The following is a 13713-nucleotide window of genomic DNA, read 5'->3' as shown; positions in this document are numbered from 1 at the left end:
AGTACCTCAAATGTGACTATGAGGTTTGCAGCCTCACAAAGGGAAAGTAAGATGGTCAGACTTGAACTTGGGGCTGCTGGGTGCCAAATCCCATGGTCTGGTAGTTCCAGTTTGATGTCTCAGTCTCCCCCTCTTGCTTCGCCCTCTCTCCAACCCCACCTATCAGCAAATGTTGTAGACTTCACCTGCTAGAGGCCTCCGGAGTCTGTCAACCTCCCCAGAGCAGGTCAGCTCCTCTCCCACCTACCTGCTACCTAATCTGCACACGGTGTCTCCACACTACAGCCTGGGTGAACTTCCTAGAGCAGGAATCTCACCTTACCTCCCACCGCCTAAAATCCTTCATGCTCTAGGATAAAGACCAGCATTTCTCCATGGTCCTCACTGCCCTCCATGGTCTGAGCCCCAGTGACACCCATTGTGTCCTGCATCACGTTCCCTGCTCCCTGCTAGATCTATCTGCATGCAACTCCGCTGGCTACCACAGAAACTGCCCTGCCTAGGGATGTCTCATTCTCATTCTCTGTACATACGCACGTGCTTGCCTGGGGGCTCGTCCATTCTCTCTCCCCATCAAGTCCACAGGACACATCAGGCTGGCTCACTGCTATATGGAACAACACCCAGCACACGGTAGCTGCTTGATGCCTATGTTGAATAAGTAAACGGGGACCAGCAGGTGGCATGGTGGTTAAGCCACTGGACTCCCCACATGGTTGACTGATGTTCAAGTCCTGGACCTAGTGGCTGGAACTCACAGGGTGCATGTGCATGTGTGTCTAAAATCCTGAGAGGAAAATGGAGGAGAAGGGATTGTGGCATGGCCATCCCCCCTGGGAGTGATTTCTCTCTTTCTGTTTTTCTGTCCTCCATAGTGAGTACATATGCCCTATAGCCAAAATCTCTCTCTCAAAAAAAAAAAAAAGGAATACATGAATGAATGAACACCTACATGAATGAAAGCACACACTGGCCCATGCACATAAATGTCTGGACTTGAGGCCACTGTGCAGGCCTTGTTGGGGCTTTTCCTGCAGCTGACAAGGACAGATTCCAAAACCCAGGCTAACCTCAGTCCTTGCCCTCTCTCACACCCCCTCACTCTCTTACCTCCAGCCTCGGCTCCTTTCTTCTCAAAGGCTGCACGCAGACGCTCGAGCACCACACTGTCGCTGGAGCCCTCTACACGGACTTCCTCGTCCAAGACCCAGAACAGGCCCTTGGCATCCTCAGCACCTCCTCCAGCTGATAAGCAGACCTGGAGGGAGACCCAGGACACACTAAGGGGCTGTGATCCCCACCAGACACCAGTCCTAGGGACTGGGGGAAGACCGAGTCCCAGACATCAGGACTTAGAACATGCCTGCCTGGAGCTGTGCGCCTATTCACAGCCTGACTCTTGGTACTGAAGCCACAAATCAGTAACAACCTCTTGGTTGCCAGGGCTCCAAATCTGCCTCTATCCTTACCTCCTATTGACCTTAGGCAGCTTACCACACCCCTCTGAGCCTCATTGCCTCCTGCATTAAATAGGGACTGGAAATACCTTCCTCAGAAGGCTGCAGTGATTTAACAAGGTGATGGGCTGACCTTGTGGCCTAGTGGTTACAGGAGCCAGATCTCACATGGCCAATTGCAGTTTGAGTCCCAGCCCTGGTAGCTTAAAAAACACAGCAGGTGCATGTGTGTGCACACCCGAATTTCCAACAGAAAGGAAGAAAGGAGAGACGGAATTGTGACATGATCAGGCCCCATTGTGGGGTCCTTTCTCTCTATCCCTCCCACCTCATCCTTCTCTGGAAAGTGCTGTGCCCTCTGGCAATCAACACACACACACACACACACACACACACACACACAAGAGGATGCCCTCTATAAATTGCACTCTTCTAAATGCACATAGGCAGCTGGTCTATTCGTGCAGAACCAAATATGAAAGGATAAATTCCCTCCACATGACTTCCTCTGAGAAGTCTTCGTATTTTTTTAAACTCAGATTTTTTGAGGGGAAAAATGTACTCAAAGAACATTTCAGAGGAGAAGGTGAATTTGGTTCAATAGCACAGACACGGAATTTTAAATCTAGCCAGGAGCTTCACAGACCATCTAGGCAACCCTGCAATTTTGCATATGGGGAAACTAAGAGAGACTTGGGAAGTTTAAGGGATTTATTTGAGGATCTGTAAGGAGATGACACAACCAAAAATAGCAGTAAGTGGTTACAGAGGAAATGGAATACGTACAGTGACCAACCATCCCAGCGTGCCCGAGACCTAGGGGCTTCCCGAGACATGAAGATTTCAGTATTCAATCCAGAGAAGTCCTATGTAAACCAGGATGGTGGGTCACCCTAACTGGGAAATATTGGTCTACACCTCTCGGAGGCCTAGACCAGGGAAGGGACATCTCCAGGGCTGCACGTAGAGTCAAGGAACAGAGCTAGAACTGGGCCTTCCTGATGGGGTTAAAATCAATTGCTATCCATCCTCAGAAGGTAGCCATTTGCAGCCACATCCCAGTGGCCTTGGGGACTAGACCAGCCTTCCCAACCAACACTGCTGAGTCATCCCATCCCACCTCTTCCAAAGAGAGGTGCACGCAGGTGAGGAAGCTCGGTGGGGAGGGGAACAAGCCAGAGAGATGCCGACAAGAAGCACACACGGCACCCAGCCAGCAAGGCTTAGAGATGGGGGAGGGGCTTTTCTTTTCTTTTCTTTTTTTGTTTTTTTGGGGGGTTTTTTGGGTTTTTTTTTTTTTTTTTTGTTTTGAGGGCGGAGAGATTTTTGTTATAGGGTGTGTCCACTCACCAGACAGACAGAAAGAGAAAGAGAGAAATCACCCTCCCGGGGAGATGGCCATGCCACAACCCTTCTCCTCCATTCTCCTCTCAGGATTTTAGACCTGCACATACATACGCCCATCACGAGTTTTAAATCGCCAGGTCCAGGACTCGAACCGCAGTCGACAACACGGGAGTCAAGTGACGTAACCATTATGCCACCTGTTGGTCCCAAGAACAGGGGGCTTTTCAATGACAGCCACAGCATAGGGAGGGCCAAGAGAAAGCCACTGCTGCTCAACAGGCACCAAGGAAGGAGGGAAAGGGCTTCCCGTGGTGTTGAATGGCAGAAGAAACACCGCAGGCCAGTGCCAGGTGCCGAGCACCATGCCAAGTGCCTGTGGGAGATATTCCCTTGACATCCATGACACCCCAGGGGAAATTATCATTCCCATCTTGGAGATCGGAAAACAGAGGCTGAAGTGACAGGCTCCCAAGGTCCCTGAGATTCAACTCCAGCCTGGCAGGTTCTAAGCCTACAGATTTTCACACCAAAATGTGAAGGGGGCAAGAGTGTCCAGTGAAACGGTCAAGGAGGGTTCTGGAGTAAGGTTGGGCAGAGGTGCAAGTCTGGGATCAGCAAAGAGGTTCTCAAAATAGGGGTAGTGAGGTAAATACTCAGGTATACCCCAAACTAAAGCCTGTCTGTCCCCAAGGGAGGTCATGGGCCTGGACACACCATCCCCTGTTCCCCATTCCCAAAGGACTCTAGTCTCTGCTGGACACAACATTATCATCAGAACCAAACACCTGATCTTTCCAGGTGAGAGCTGTCGGAGGCCACAGGGCAAGGTCTCCCATCAGCCCAGCCCACAGGCCCCTGCTCTTAAGTCCATTCTAGGTTTCGGGCATAAAGCAGAGCAGTGTCTTTCTGCCCAGTCTTTCCAGCCACACTCACAGACCAACAGACATAGAGGCCAGGGGTGGATCCAGGCAGGAGTGTTTCTAGCAAGCCCTGGGTGATTCTAGGAACGGATGGTGTTGAGAACTGCCAGCTCAGAGACTCACATCTGTTGATAGTTCAATAAAAAGGCCACATGGCATCTGAGAGCCTTGGTTTGACAGATCCCGTCTTACCTGGGAGGGTATCTGGTCCATGACAGCCACGGTGGTCGCTGGGGAAGATTCTGGGAGGTCAAAGTGCACAGGAACACCTTCCTGGAAAATAATAGGATTTAGAAGTTAGCTCCTTTGGGGAGGTGAGAGGGGCAGAAAGCTTTTGAAGGAGGAAAAAGGAAGGACATCTACCATCATTCGGCCTATAAAACAATAATTTGGGGACTAGCTCCACAGTCTAGTAGGTAGAGGAGTAGGACCCCACATGATTGGTGGAACAGTTTGAATCCTGCCTCTGGCAGCTTGAGAGACACTCCGGATACCCAAGCATGCATGTGCCAAATTCCAACAGGATGGAGAAATGGAGGGGAAGGGAATGTGGTGTAACCGTACCCCTTTGAGGGGATCTCTCTCTCTCTCTCTCTCTCTCTCTCTCTCTCACACACACACACACACACCAACGGTATACACTCTGATTTTTTTAATAACCTATTTTCCTTAATTGTGGTAACACACGCATATCATACACTTTACCATCTTGACCCTTCTGACGTGCATGGATCAGTGGTATTAGGTGTATTCGTCCTCCTGTGCTACCGTCCAGCCCTACCCATTTCCAGAACTTTTCCATTTGGTGAGACCAAAACTCTATATCCATTAAACAACAGCTCGTTCACTCCTCCCCACCGGCCCCAGAAATCACTATTGTCCTTTCTGTCTCTATGACTTTGACTCTTCTAAGTACCCCCGGCGAGAGAAATCAGACAAGATTAGCCCTTTCATGACTGGCTATTTCACTTAGTATAATGCTCTCGAAGTGCATCTAGGTGGTAGCAGGTGTCAGAATGCCCTTCCTTCTTCATACTGAGTCACTTTCCAGCATACGTAGGTTGCACATTTTTCTTCTCTCCACTGATGGACATTTTGATTACTTTCACCTTTTAGCTATTGTGACTAATGCTGCTACGGACGTGGGTGTTCAAATAGTTCTTCAAGACTCTTGCTTTCAATTCTTTGGGGGGGGGAGGTATACCTAGAAGAGGAATTTCTGGACCCAGCGGTAATATTATTCTTGATTTTTTTTAGGAACTACCTTACTGTCTTAAATCGTGATTGTACTAGTTCAGATCAGAAGAGCTGTCCCAGCAACCCAGAGATTTGTGAGCAATTACCAAAGGTTTTTTCTGCAGCTACTATATTTGGGGGCAGTTTAGTACGCATGCTTACTGTGGCAAAGGACTGGTGCAGGTATGTAACTGTATCTATCTTATATGTGAAGAGAAAATCATACGTTACACCACAGGAGAGCAGGCGTTTCCATTTCTAACCAACACTTGCTATTTTCTGGAATATGTACATGTTGTGTATCATTTTTTTCTTTGTCCGTTTTGATAGCAGCCATCCTAATAGGTATGAGGTATTGTCTCATTGTGGGCTTTTTGTTTTGTTTTGTTGGGTTTTGAGAGAATTTTGCTATAGGGTGTGTATGCTTGCCAAAGCAACAGAGAGACAGAAAGCAAGAAATCACCCCCCCACACACCCCAGGGGATATGGCCACACCACAATCCCCTTTCCTCCATCCTCCTCTTGGGATTTTGGGCACACATGCTCAGAGTGAGTCTCAAGGTGCCAGGTCCAGGACTTGGCAAGAGACTTATCAGGACTGATAATTCATCACAACTTCTTAAATATGTACTGAGGACCTCGCAAGTGCCAGGCTGAGTGCTCACTGCTGGAAGGAATAAGTGTAAACTAGCTAACAATAGTTGCCATTGAAAGTAACTAGAAACAGGACCAGCAGGTGGCATGGAGTTTAAAGTGCTGGGATCCCATATGACTGATTCTATGCTTCAAGTCCTGGACTCGGCAACTTGAAAATCACACTGGGCGTGTGTACATGCATGTCCATGATCCCAAGAGGAGAATGGAGAAGGAATTGTGACATGGGCATCCCCCTTAGATAGGGATTTTTTTTTCTCACTTTCTTTTTTTTCCTCTCTCTGGCAAGTGTACACACCCTATAGCAAAAAATAAAAGTAAGTAAGTAAATAACTGGAACCATCTAGATGAGGCTGTGCACAAGGGTCTCCATCACAGCGTCATCTATAATAGCTTAAACTTGGAAACTACCCGGATGCCCAAAGGAGAGTTAACGTAGGATGAGACATCATCATTGCATGACTGCCTAGACGCACAAACAGAGTGAGGGAATATAAAATAAAGAGTGAGAAAAAGAGCAGACCACAAAGTCGTATGCATGGGAGGATAGGACATCTCTAAAGAAGGCAACGTATGGGGGAGTCGGATGGCAGCCCAGTGGTAAAACACGGTGCCCTGTGAGTCCGATACACATGGGAAGGTTCTCGGTTCACATCCTGAGGCCTCCCACGGTGCGCCTCTCATGCATACCCACTAGTTAGGGCTGGTTGAAGCTGAGAGCAGAGCATGGCATCAATTTTTTGAGTTCTCTCTCTCTCGCTCACTCACTCACAGAAGAAATTAATAAATATATGAAGAAACGATTGGTATAGAATACAGAAAGCAGTAAGAGTGATTGCCTCTGAGTGATGGGGCTAGAGAAAATTGTGTTTTCTTCTTCTTTATACTTAAATGCACTTTCCTGTTTTTTTAATAAAGACATGTATTACTTTGATAATCAGCAATAAGTAAAATAGAGGGGGAAATATGATAGTTGCTACCCTATACTGAATACCTAATACAGACTAGACAATTACATTAAATGTTCCTTTAGGGGGTGTGCTAAAAAATAATTTTTGAAATAACCCCAATTCTCTACTCCTCCCTGTATCCATGCTCGTTACAGACCAACGTTACAGCTTCTTCATCAAGAAGTAGAGCCTGTTTCTCAACCTCTGGGATCTGTGTGCAGCCTTGGACTTGCTGTGACTGATCGAATACAGCAGGAGTTGGCTCTGTGCCAGCTCCAAGCCTCCACCTCCAAGCGTCCATTATGCTTCTGCCCCCATCTTGGAACCCTGCCCAGCACATTGAGATCAGCTGGGGCTAGCTTCTCGGTGGATGAGACATTCATGGAGCAGAGATTAGGTTGTCCCAGCCAAGACCCACCTAGGTCAGCTTATGGCCAGCTGACTCCCCAGGTAGACAGGAGAGCCAGCCAAGATCAGCAGAGCCACTGACCCAACCTACACCTGACTCGAGCACAAGAACTATCCCAGTCCAAACCAGAGGAGCTGCCTCGCCTTCCCAGAGACTTGCAAACAATTACCAAACATCTCTTTCTTTCTTTCTTTTCTTTTTTCTTTTTCTTTTTCTTTTCTTTTCTTTTTTCTTTTTCTTTTCTTTTCTTTTTTTTTTTTTTTTTTTTTTTTTTTTTTTTTTTTTTTTTTTTTTTTTTTTTTAGAGAGAGAGATTTTTTGCTATAGGGTGCATGTACTTGCCAGAGAGACAGAAAGTATGAAATCACACCCCAAGAGTGATGGCCACACCACAATTCCTTCTCCTCCATTCTCCTCTCGGGATTTTGGGCACACACGCACATATGCCTGGTGTGAGCTTTAAGACACCAGGTCCAGGACTCAAACCACAGTCGACTACATGGGAGTCTAGCAATGCAACCATTATGCCATCTGCTGGTCCCACCAAAAGTTTCTTTGAAGCCACAATACTGTGGCAACGGATAATGGATGGAGGAGTAGGAGTATCTCTATTTTGCATGTGAAGAAATTAAGGGTTAGGGAGGATTAGTGAGTTTCCACATAGCCCATAAGTGATAGAATCAGGATCAGATGTCAGGTCTCATCAACATCATTGGTTTGAGATTTATCCAGGTTGATGCTTTCATTTCATTTTTACTGCCTACAGGCTCCAACAACAAAAAGAAATGGCCACGGTTTCAATATCTATTGATGAACCATATGGTCATTTCAAATATTTTGCCATTAGCCCTTGCTGGAGTTAAAGCAGTCCCCTTGAGGGAAGAAAGATAGGGAGTAGATAGGGAGGAGGGTGCATCTGGGTCACTGGCTGTTTTCTCATTTCTGCTGGGGTGATAAATGCATGTATTCATTCAGATAAATGCATGAGCTATATACTTCGGATTTGTGCACTCTGCTGCATTGCTGTGTCTGAATGTTTCATCTCCAAAATTCGAGTGTTGAAACTGATGGCTAATGTGAAAATATTAAGGGGTTAGGCCTGTAAGATGTGGTTAAATCATGCTGGCTCCTTTTATAAGAGATGAGGCCTTGATAAAAGAAGTTTCACGCAGCATTTGGCTCTCTTCGGCCTTCTCCCGTGGGAGGACACGTGTTCCTCCCATCCAAGGAAGGCGCCATCTTGGAAGCAGAGAGAAGCCCCTCTTGTTCAACCTAACCTGCCAGTGCCTTGATCCTGGACTTCTCAGACTGCAGAACTCTGATAAATCATTGTTATTCTCTATAAATTACCCAGTCTCAGGTACCTTATTAAAAGCAACACAAAATAAACTAAGACATATGTAAATGTCATATTCCAATTTAAAAATTCCAAGTTAAACTTTTTTTTTTCTTTAATGAGAAAGAAAGGGCTAGCAAGAATGTGCCCGTATGTGCTTCTTGGTATGTACACACAGAGTTTGACTAAGGTGGCTCCAAAGAGGAATTCAAGTGTACCTCTTTGGCTTTGTTGGAAATTGCCAGGTTGCACCCCAGAGGGCTATGTAATCCACTGTTCCCGCCCAACAGAAGAGTGAGGGCCTTACACATTGGGGAAGATGCAGGCTAACCCTTAGAGGGAAGATTTAGCTAGGGTGAAGTAGGAGAGGAGGAAGAAGCCACTCCAAAGTGGGGGCAGTGGGGCCAGCACATGGCATAATGGTCAAGGCGCTAGACTCCCACATATTCAATCACGGTTCGAGTCCTGGACCTTGAAATTCATGCCAGGCACATGAACATGTATGCCCACCCAAAATCCCAAGGAGAGATGAAGAGGGGATTGTGGCATGGCCATTCCCTCTGTGGGGTAGGGAAGATTTCTTACTTTCTATCCTCTGTCTCTCTGTCTCTCTGGCAAGTGCATGCACACTATAGCAAAAATCTCTTAAAAAAAAAAAATGAAGGGCAGCCATGGAGCAAGGACCGGGGTGGCCCAGGTGACAAGTGGCCTGCTGTATCTGTACTGTAGAGAGGAGGAGGTAATGGATGGAGACTGGGCTGCAGTGAGGGGACAGGGACTGAAGCTGGACCAGCCCTAAGTGAGGGCTTTGTTCCGTGGTGAACCAAATAGGGTGACACCGAAGCCTGCCGGAGGCTGGAAATCCCACCCCGCCTGGCCGAGCCCTGGAGAGGCCCTGCGCTAGCCCAACCATACCTCTCGGTACCTCTCCAGCGTGGAGACGAAGGTCCGCTGATAGAACAGCAGCTGCAAACGCTCATGGACGTAATTGTGGCACAGCTCCTCGAAGGTGGCTGCCCGCTCCTTGCCCTGGTGCCGGGGGTTTTGAAAGCCTGGAGTGTCCACCACCATGATGGAAGCCATGGAGAGATGGTGGGATGATAAGGATCTAGGGAGAGAAGAGAGAGGCCTTGAGAGGATGTGGAATATGAAGTCCACTAGTCCAGGCTTCCCACTCCCTGTGACAGAGAGAGAAACTGAGGCAGCATGCCCAGTGGGTTTGGAGATCCAGCAGATCTGGTTTCAAAGCCCAGATCGACAGTACATGCTGTGCAGCTTTGAGCAAGTGCCTTAACCTCTCTGAGCATGGGTTTCTCCAACTGTTAAATAATGATGAGGACTTGGGTGAGTAGGATGATCCCAAGGGCTTCAATAAAATCTAAACTCATTAAAGTGTAGAAATTGCCTCCCATGATGCATGAACACGGCTTATTTTCAGGAAACGTGACTTCTTTACCAGACCCAGAATGGAGAAATGATTGGCTTAAAGTCTTCCGGTAAATTGGCTACAAAGTTAACACTAGAGATTCCTTTTCTTTCCCCAGTGACACACTGAAATTTAAAAAATAAAAAACCATTTAGCACATCAGTTTACAAAGTTATTTCACGCTATTGCCACTTCGATGAATCTGTTGGGATGGACACACATATTCACATCCAGATGCGAATAAGACAAATGAGGGAACCAGTCATGTGTGGTCTTGAGCCGACAGCCTATAAGGAAGGGGCTGTGTGTCTTGGGAGAGTTGCCCCACCTCTCTGAGCCTCAGCCACCTCCTCCATGTAAGAGCTAATGATGGAGGGGCCAGCAGGTGGCATGGTGGTTACAGCACTAGATTCTCACATGGTTGACTGTGGTTCAAGTCCCAGACCCAGTGCTTGAAAAGCACACCAGGTATGTGTGCATGTGGGCCCAAAATACTGAGAGGTGAATGGAGTAAAAGGGATTGTGGCATGGCCATGCCCTCTAGGGGGTGATTTCTCACTTCTCCTCTCTCTGTATCTATTTTTCTCTCTCCAGCAAGTACATGCACCCTATAGCAAAAACCTTAAAAAGGACTTTGGGAGGACAGGATGTGACAGGGCATCCTCTCTGTGGGTGGGGAGTGTGCTGGGTAGCAAGTGCTCAGTCAATGCAACCTCTACTGTCATCGCTAGTGCAATCAGCTGTTAGCTTTGGGGGCCCTGAGTTTGAACTTCGGCTCTTCTGTTACTTGCTGAATCTTTCCATTTATAAAACAGATGGGAATCCAGATGTCTACCAGTGCTCCTAAATGGTGTGTGGGGCAGGAGGAGGTGGCTCACGTGGTTAAGGGAGCCAGATCCCACATGGCTGGCCACACAGTTCAAATCCCAGCCCTGATAGCTTGAAAAACACACCAGGCATGTGTGCATGCCCCAAATCCAGATGGGATGGAGAAACGGAGGAAAAAGAATTGCAGCATGACCACACCCCATTAGGAGATGCTCTCTCTCTCTCTCTCTCTCTCTCTCTCTCTCTTTCTCTCTCACTAGCACATGGGCCCGTAAGCAAAAAAATAAAAAGACAAAAAAAATATCAAAACAAAGCAGCAAAACGTGGTGATGGCTATTAATATACCCATTTTACAGATGCAGCACCTATGACCCCAAACCATGAAGCAGCCGCCCTTGGCCGGCTGAGGCAGCTTCCTCCTTCACTCCGGGGACTCCCTGCTCTAGGCATGTGAGACCCCCTTGTTTCCTAGTAACGCATCTGTGGTGTCAGGCGGTAATTGCTCCAGCAGTGAGAGGCAGTCGGCTTTGTGTCCTCGAGGATTTGGAGAAGCCCCGCTGCTCTGTCACTAGCACCAGGCTCGCCCCTTTAACAGGATTTCGGAAGCCTAATTATGCTTCCTGCTTTTACCGAGGAGGGGGAAGCCCTCGCTGATGTCCTGGGTCGGAGGAGCTGGAGAATCGGTGCTGCTGAAACAGCTTAAAAGGTTTCCAAGGACGGGTTCGGTGTGGTTGTGATGATGGAAACTAGAGGACCCCGGGCCCTGAAGCACCGCAGATGTGCTTCCGAGAGACAGCCTGGCCCGCTCCCAAATCCTACCCTGGTTGCTCCCAGCCCAGCAGGGAAATTGAGAGAAGTAAATGAATGAGAGTGACGGGCTGGATTATTCAGGGAAACAGAAAGGTATGCGATGACAGTGCAGGCCCGCCTCTCACCGGGAAAATGGGCGGTCCTGAGGTTGCAGCGATAGAGCAAGTTAAAGTTACTACAGTTCAGGTCCTTGTAAGCCCCCAAAGTCGTTAGCTTTTACTGTTGGTATCTCTATGATCATTATTAGAGTTATTTCAATGCATTATTTCTTCTTATCCTCACAATAACCCTGAGGAATGAAGCTATTTACAGATATATAAGAGGAAGTCAGAGAGGTGAATCCATTTGCTGAAGTCACAGAGCCAGTAGGACAAGAAAATTTTTCTTTTTTTTTTTTTACAGAGAGAGATTTTTGCTATATGGCATGGGTGTTGGCCAGAGAGACAGAGAGACAGAAAGTGAGAAATCACCCCCCAGAGAGGATGGCCATGCCGCAATTCCTTCTCCTCCATTCTCCTCTCGGGATCTTGGGCACCTATGTACACCCGCGTGGCATAAGTTTCAAGCCACTGGGTCTAGGACTCAAACTGCAGTCATCCATATGGGAGTCTAAAGCCTTAACTACTATGCCACCTGCGGGTCCGAGGGCCTAGGAATGAAAACCTAACAATGTTCACCTTAAAAACTCTCACCAGGGCCAGCCCATGCTATGGTTAAGGTGGCTGGATCCCACACGGCCAATTGTGTGGTTCGAGTCCTGGACCCAGTGACGTCAAAAACGCCAGGGGCCTGTGTGTGTATGCTCAAAATCCTGGAAAAAAAAAAAAGGAGACAGAAAGAAGGAGAAGGGATTGTGACCTGACTGTGTCCCAGGGGGTGTGCTTTCTACCCCTCCCTCCCTGTTTCTGTCTCTCTCTGGTGAATGCATCTGCCCTCTTGACAAAAACAAACAAACAAACAAAAAGCCCTCTCACCAGCCAAAAATAAATAAATAAATAGACAGCACCCTGCTAAAGTCCCCAGGCCTGAGCAGCTTTGTGTAGCTGCAGGAGGCCGGAGGTGGGCTTCGAAGGTGCCGTTACCTGTTGATGAGGGAGACCACTGCAGCGAAGACCTCCTGGTACAGGCCTGCAGCCATCCCCTCCACGCACTCCACACCTGTCATCTTGAGCGCTGGAGTCAGAAAGAGGACAGAATTGGCGTCCCATGGTCAGGACCTTATCCGGAGCTCAGGACATCACTTCAGAGAAGCAGCACTTCAGAAACACTCCCCTCCCCAGAACCATCCCTTTACTGCTGAGATTACAAACTCAAGTTCTTAGGACACAGCCCAGATATCTCACCAGGGCCTGTTGCATCCTGGGTCACCTGGCACCATCCCCTCTCAAAGGTTCTCCTGCTCATCCCTCAGGGCTCAGCCCAAGTGTCACCTCCTCGGGGAAGCCTTCCTTGACTGCCACACTGGTCATTAGGCCAATTTCTAGCTCTATCCTGCTTTTATATCACTTACCACAGACTAATTCTTACTTGCGTGGTTATTTTATTCATTTTTATTTCCCCCAAGAGGCTGGGGGTGCCCTAGAAATGAGGACTAGCCTTAGGTCTTTTGACCTTGAAATCCCCAGTGCCTCGCCCCTAGTAAACACTCAGGGAATGTCAGTGGTTCCTTCTGACTGGAGGAAAATTTGCCAATTTTATAACAGAAGCCAAAAAACATTTATATACCGGGCCTTAATAATCTTACTCCTAGGCTTCTAATAATATGCTCAGAGAGACAAAGACTTCTGGGTACACAGATTCTTTCAATTATTATTTTTTTAAGAGAGTTTTTTTTTGTTTGTTTTTTTTTTTTTTTTTTTTTTTTTTTTTTTTTTTGCTATAGAGCACACATGCTTGCTGGAAAAACAAAGAGAGACAAAGAGATGCAAAGTGAGAAATCAACCCCCAGAGGGGATGACCACACCACAATCCCTTCTCCTCTGTTCTCCTCTTAGGATCTTGGACAACACGCACACATGCCTGGCTTGAGTTTAAGCCACCAGGCCCAGGACTTGAACTGTGCTCAACTACATGGGAGTCCAGCGACGTAACCATTATACCATTTGCTGGTCCCTCAATTCTTAAGTTGTCAAAAATCATTTTTTGAAATAACTTGAATGTCTGACAACGGCACATGGTTACATATATTATAATTTGTAGTCCATTCATACCAAGGGAAGCTGAGAGTCAGGAATAGAAGGATATTGAATGAGAGGGAAAAGTGCCTGTGTAGAATGTTAGCGGAAATAAAGAGGCCTCCGAAACTACAATGGCAGTTATGGTGTCAATTCAGTTTAAGCAC

General features: G+C 47.5%; 1 protein-coding gene across 3 annotated transcripts in view; it reads right to left on the bottom strand.

The window, feature by feature from the left end:
* Window positions 1-13713, bottom strand: part of MYO18B (myosin XVIIIB) — a 305047-nt gene that overhangs the window by 205498 nt on the left and 85836 nt on the right. For all 3 annotated transcript variants that reach the window (XM_006147864.2, XM_006147865.1, XM_006147866.1), the window contains 4 exons: window positions 12455-12545; window positions 9224-9416; window positions 3917-3997; window positions 1111-1258 (listed from right to left, as the gene is read on the bottom strand). In XM_006147864.2, the coding sequence (XP_006147926.1) occupies window positions 1111-1258; window positions 3917-3997; window positions 9224-9416; window positions 12455-12545 (513 nt within the window). The remainder of the gene's footprint in view (window positions 1-1110; window positions 1259-3916; window positions 3998-9223; window positions 9417-12454; window positions 12546-13713) is intronic.

This window comes from Tupaia chinensis, unplaced genomic scaffold (genome assembly GCF_000334495.1).
Source record: "Tupaia chinensis unplaced genomic scaffold, TupChi_1.0 Scaffold000226_1, whole genome shotgun sequence".
Lineage (NCBI taxonomy): Eukaryota > Metazoa > Chordata > Mammalia > Scandentia > Tupaiidae > Tupaia > Tupaia belangeri.
This window is presented reverse-complemented; position numbering and strand designations above follow the sequence as displayed.